This window comes from Bison bison, unplaced genomic scaffold (genome assembly GCF_000754665.1).
Source record: "Bison bison bison isolate TAMUID 2011002044 unplaced genomic scaffold, Bison_UMD1.0 scf7180017864078, whole genome shotgun sequence".
Taxonomy (NCBI): Eukaryota; Metazoa; Chordata; class Mammalia; order Artiodactyla; family Bovidae; genus Bison; species Bison bison.
The window spans coordinates 339,890-345,438 of NW_011494650.1; the positions used below are offsets into that span (position 1 = coordinate 339,890).

A 5,549-nucleotide genomic window follows, 5' to 3' on the forward strand; every position below is an offset into this window, starting at 1 on the left:
ACCGCTACCGCCGGGCCTGCCAGACCCTGGAGCAAGGTAAGGGTCCAGGCAGCCCTGCGGAGACCTGGGCAGAGAACTAGACCAGGCCCACGGCCTTCAGTCTCAGGACCCCAGGCATTGCCCGGGGCCCCCCCGCCACATCTGGCCTCAGGGTTTCCTCCCCTACCTAGCGGCCCCCTAAGGTGTAGGTAGTGGGGGCAGGAGGTGGCTCCATCTGGAGGTGGGTCAGCACCACGCACCCTGGCTCTGCAGCATGCCTTGGGGCCCTGGAGCTCATGCTGGAGCAGGGGGCAGGGTGCCGCCTGACTGGCCACCACTGACTCCCAGGGCAGGACAGGCGGAACCTGTCCTGGTGACACCATGTCCCTCCCCAGGGGAGCACCAGCAGGTGCTACAGGCCGTGGAGCACCAGGGCTCAGCCCCCACATTCAGTGCCTGCTCCCTGGCACTGCGCCAGGCCCAGCTCACGCCGCTGCTGCGGGCCCTGAAGCTGCACTCGGCACTCCGGGAGCTTCGCCTGGCCGGGAACCGGCTAGGGGATGGGTGTGTTGCTGAGCTGCTGGCCACCCTGGACACCGTGCCCGGCCTGACCCTCCTCGACCTGTCCTCTAACCACCTGGGCCCTGAAGGCCTGCGCCAGCTTGCTGCGGGCCTCCTGGGGCAGACCACCTTGCAGGTAAGAGGAACGGGGAACAGCAGCATCTGAGTGTCCACATCCAGCCCATCCCTGGTGGGGAGGTGCGGTTGAGAGCACTGGCCGGCGCCCAGATCCAGGTCGCAAACACCAGACCCTCTGGGGGCCTTGTGTCTCCCACAGAACTTGGAAGAGCTGGACTTGAGCATGAACCCCCTCGGGGATGGCTGTGGCCAGGCCCTGGCCTCCATCCTGCGGGCCTGCCCCGTGCTTTGCACCCTGCACCTCCAGGCCTGTGGCTTTGGCCCCAGCTTCTTCCTGAGCCATCAGGTGGCCCTGGGCAGTGCCTTCCAAGGTGAGCTGCTGGCACATCCACTCCCCGGCCCCAGGGGTTCAGAGAGCCTCAAACCAGGGCACCAGTTTGGCTCTCGGGAGCATGTGAGTGGACATGGGGGTGGCTTGCCTGGCCTGGGCAGCCCCCCAGGACCCAGACCCAGTCCCAGCTACATATACTGCAGGCCCAGCCCTGTTGCTCCCCAGCTCTGAGCATTCTGTTTGTGGGAGACGATTCCACCCGCAGTCCCAGCACCAAGAGGCGGGAAACTGAGCATCCTCCAGGAGGTTTTCCACGGACGCCTGAGCTAGGAAGTGGGGCTCAGAGCTGGGAGCGCAGCAGAGGGGAGGAGGGGCTGGGACTTGGGTGGTAGACGGAGTGCCCCCACCCAGCCCTGCCCCACCATGTGTGGTTGTACCAGTCTTGGGGCCACCCTGGCATGAGTAGGGACAGGTCGGGTACCCAGAAGTGGTGGGAAGAAACTGAGCTCAGGAGTTTGGTGCTGCCCCCTCCCCAGTGTGAGACCCTGGGCCGAGACCCCATTTCCCAGTACATAGAACCTCGGAGACAGTGACAGCCTCCCAAGGGTCACGGGGGCTCTGGGCCAAGGCCTGGGGACAGGGAGGAACCTGATGGAGGTTCTGGCCTTCATATAGACACCAAGTGCCTGAAGACACTGTCCCTGTCCTACAATGGCCTGGGCCCCACTGCTCTGGGCCAGGTCCTGGGGAGCCTGCCGGCACACAGCCTCCTGCGCCTGGAGCTGAGCTCTGTGGCCACTGGCAAGAGTGACCTCGGCCTCACGGACCCTGTGGTTCACTACCTGAGCCAGGTACTCATTCAAGGGGGGCACTAAGCCAGAGGCACTTTGACCCCCAGGACTGGGGGTGGGGGAGCTGGGAGAGGGTGCAAGTTGGGAGAGAACAGGGGTGGGGAACTCTTTCTATAGACCTGCTTGCCTCGGGTTCCGAGGTCCTGGCCAACAGGAAAGGCGCCTGGGTGGCGCGGGTCTACTGAGATCACGTCATGGTGTGCCAAGTATGACCCACTCCTCTGGGTAGAAGCATTTCCTTCTGACCTGCAGACTTGGGGAGACGCTGCCCCCTCTGGCTTCGGGGGTCAGGCATGCTTCACTCCATCATTCTCAAGGAATGGGGGCGGTGTCTGGCGCCCTGGGTGTAGGGCCTCTACTGGGAGGCAGGGAGGGCAGGTGTCCCTCTCTGATGTCTAGGAAGGCTGCGTCCTGGAGCACCTGAGCCTGTCAGCAAACCACCTGGGCGACAAAGATGTGAGAGCTCTGAGCAGGTAACGCTGCCACTACCCTGCGGGTCTGGTCGCATAGCTGGGAGGCTGGGGCCTCACGACCTGCCTCCCTCGGGCTCTCACATCCTTCCGCTGGGTCCTCCTGTCACCCATGCGCCATGGCCTCTAGCTTCAGTGGCTCTCAGGAGTGTCTGGTGTCACCTGGGGCAGCTTCCCCTCGTGACGGAAACTGACCCCCAGGCTTCTGCCCTGTCTCAGATGTCTCCCTCTCTGCCCCTCACTGGTCTCGCTGGACCTGTCTGCCAACCCTGAGGTCAGCAGTGCTGGCCTGGAGGAGCTCCTGTCTACCCTCCAAAAGCGGCCCCAAGGCCTCAGCTTCCTGGGCCTGTCAGGTGAGCTCTGGGTGTGGCGGCCGCAGCTGCCCAACTGGAGCTGGTGACACAGCCCCTGCTTGGGAACTTGCCTGAGGCCCAGGTGCCTCCTCTGAAGGGGCCGTCCTGCCACTAGCCAGGCTGCAGAGTGGAGCTGGGGCCCCTGGGTGCTCAAGTGGAGGACAGTGCCCAGCATGCCCAGAGGCAGCTGCAAGCCTCACCCCTCAAACCACAGGGCGGGAGGAGCGTAGGCCTCTGCCTCCAGCGTGGTCAGCCCGACCCTCAAGACCATGGCTGGGGGACCCACTGCCGCAGGGACTTTTTCATTCCTATTGTCCAGAGGGAGGGAGGGGAGGTCAGCCTAGAGTGGCAATACCTGCCTCCGAGGGACCCTTCTGCTTCTGGCCAGGGCGCCCTGACCGTACCATCTAGGCCTGTGGCCTGACTTAGGTGGTTCTCTGGCCACACCTGTTGCAGGACCCCGTCTTGAGAACGACCCCAGGGAGGTGCATTGGGTGAACTGGTGCGTCCTGCTGGGCTGGGAGCAGGGCAGACCAGACTTGGCCCTCCAGGAGAACCAGGGCTGGGGGTGGGTGTGCACACTGGGGACCCCTGGGTTCTTCCTGCTCCTCGCCTACTGCCCTACAGGGCCAGGCTGGTTCTTCAGGAAGGCCCTCCTGAAGGCAGGCTGGTGGGCGACCTACCCCTCACTCAGCTGTGGGGCCGCTACCCACACATCTGGCTTCCTGGCACCTGTAGGCTCTCACCAAGCCCCCTGCTGGGTATTCTGTGGTCTGAGGATTGAGCATTGGCAGTTCAGTGTCCTGAGACTCCCAAGAAGCCATGCTGGGTCCATCTTATGGACAGAGACATCATCAGACACTGTCAGAGGCACAGATGTGAATGCAGTGTCTCAGAGCTGACCTCCCTTCTGCCTGACCACTGGCTGTGGGAGGGGTCTGCAGTCCCAGGCAGCCTCTGGGAGAGCACCCTCCATCCTTGAGAATGATCTGGCCTCTCCTGGGCTTTGCTCATGCCCCTCACTGCAGCCCTCGGGGCCTCAGGGGAAGTGCATATCGTCCCTAGGGCAACACTGGTAAAGAAAAAAGTCCTGTGAGACCCGAGACAAACCCCACTGGCTCCCGCGGGACTCCTGCTGCATCCTGCCAAGAGCAGCTCCCCAAGGCTGACTTCTGCCTCCCCTCTGCAGGCTGTGCTGTCCAGGGCCCCCTGGGCCTGGACCTCTGGGACAAGGTTGTGGCGCAGCTGCAGGAGCTGCAGCTGTGCACCAGACGTCTCTCCGCTGAGGACCGGAATGCCCTGCACCAGCTGTTGCCCAGCCAGCTGGGCCCCAAAGTGTGCACCCTGGACCAGGGCCCCAAGCTCTTCTTCAGGCACCTCTGACTGGCCAGCCCCATGGTGTGCCCTGCCCAGGCCTCTAATAAAGAAGCCACTGCTGCTTCCTCCCCTCTCTGCTGTTGCTCCTTGGAAGGCAAGTGGGAGGTGGAAGGCAGGGTTGTAAAGCTTAGAGCCCACAGGAACTGAGGGTGTTACTGGAGCAGGTTCGTCTGCCCAGGAAACAGCGAGCCAAAACCCAGAGACCAAGGTTTGCAGCAGAGGAAGGATTTATTCACAAGGCAGCCAAGCAAGGTGATGGCAGGACAGGTCTCATATTTGCTTCCTCAAAGGCGAGGGGCTTGCGACATTACAGTATAAAGAAACAGGTTGGGGGGATTCCCTGGTGATTAGGACTCTGCACTTTCACAGCCAATGGCTAGATTCGATCCCTGGTAGGGGAATTAAGATCCCACAAGCCTCAGTGCCCCCCACAAAAAGCAGGATGATTTTAGGTGTGGGGAGAGAACCTTGGAGGCAGGGAAGAGGTGAGATCATCTGTTCTGCAGAGGCACATCTGAATTACTTGCTTCTTAATGGCACACGTTAAAAATGGTGGCACATGATGGGGTGGAGCTCTGAAGGCAAGAGGTCACTCGCTGGACCCCGGAGCAGGGCCAGTTTTAGCGTCGTGCATGCAAGCTTTTGTATCAACAATGAAAGCAACCTCGATCCGTGAAGACAGGCTACAAATGGAGGGCCTGCGGGAAGGGCTACCCACTCCAGTATTCTGGCCTGGAGAATTACATGGACTGCATAGTCGGAAGGGCGGCAAACCTTCACACAGTTAACTTGCAGTGTTACTTCAGTTTCTTATATGTGTGTATGCACATGTTATTTTTCGGATTCTTTCCCATTATAGGTTATTACAAGAGACTGCATAATTCCCCACGCTATACAGTAGGTCCTTGTTTACCGCGGGCTTCTTATCAAGCGGTAAGACAAGCTCTAAGGTTTCTGTTACCAGTTTCTGTTAACCCTGTGGGGCGGTTTCAAGGGCAGAGCTGGCCGCTTAGAGGCCCTCTAGGGGAACGCAAAGCCACTTATCCGCAGCTTCCTCCCCTCTGTCCCAGGAACAGACTCACCCGCAGCCTCAGCTCTCAGGGGGCGGGACGTAGCCAGCGCGCAGGCGCAGACGGCGGGGCCCGGCGCAGGTGTAGCGTGCGCATGCGCAGGCGGCGGGGCCTGGCGCGCAGGCGCGGGAGCAGACGTCAGGCGCGGCCCGCCCTCGCGCCGTCGCTGGGACCTGCGAGGCGGTCCAGGTATTCCGGGCAAGGGACGGGCGGAAAAGGCGGTCTGACCAAAACCCACCGTCTTCGCCACGCCGCGGAGGGTCCTCTGCATCCCTGCTCCTCGGTGCCCTCTCGGAGTTCTGTGTCCCGGGCTCCCGGGTCTCCTGGCTCCGTCCGGGGTCTGAGGCCGTCTCCCGGGCCTGCGCGCCCTGCGCTCGCCGGGCTTTCTCTGGGAGCTCGCCGCCCTGCTCGTGCAGGGTGACGATGCTCAGCGTGTGGCCGCGGAGCTCCCCTTTCGTGGCTGCTGGGGTCCCGCTGTA

General features: G+C 62.3%; 2 protein-coding genes across 2 annotated transcripts in view; both read left to right on the top strand.

Moving 5' to 3' along the window:
- The window catches only part of TONSL (tonsoku-like, DNA repair protein), a 12,241-nt gene extending 7,136 nt beyond the window's left edge, over positions 1 to 5,105 (top strand). Inside the window, exons 20-26 of the mRNA XM_010837575.1 lie at positions 1 to 36; positions 375 to 676; positions 818 to 989; positions 1,625 to 1,800; positions 2,200 to 2,273; positions 2,490 to 2,623; positions 3,813 to 5,105. Coding sequence (XP_010835877.1) covers positions 1 to 36; positions 375 to 676; positions 818 to 989; positions 1,625 to 1,800; positions 2,200 to 2,273; positions 2,490 to 2,623; positions 3,813 to 4,006 — 1,088 coding nt within the window. The 3' untranslated portion in view covers positions 4,007 to 5,105. The remainder of the gene's footprint in view (positions 37 to 374; positions 677 to 817; positions 990 to 1,624; positions 1,801 to 2,199; positions 2,274 to 2,489; positions 2,624 to 3,812) is intronic.
- Positions 5,106 to 5,177: 72 nt separating this feature from the next.
- Positions 5,178 to 5,549, top strand: part of VPS28 (vacuolar protein sorting 28 homolog (S. cerevisiae)) — a 4,653-nt gene continuing 4,281 nt past the window's right edge. Inside the window, exon 1 of the mRNA XM_010837585.1 lies at positions 5,178 to 5,259. The gene's annotated coding sequence lies outside the window, so the exon portion shown is untranslated. The remainder of the gene's footprint in view (positions 5,260 to 5,549) is intronic.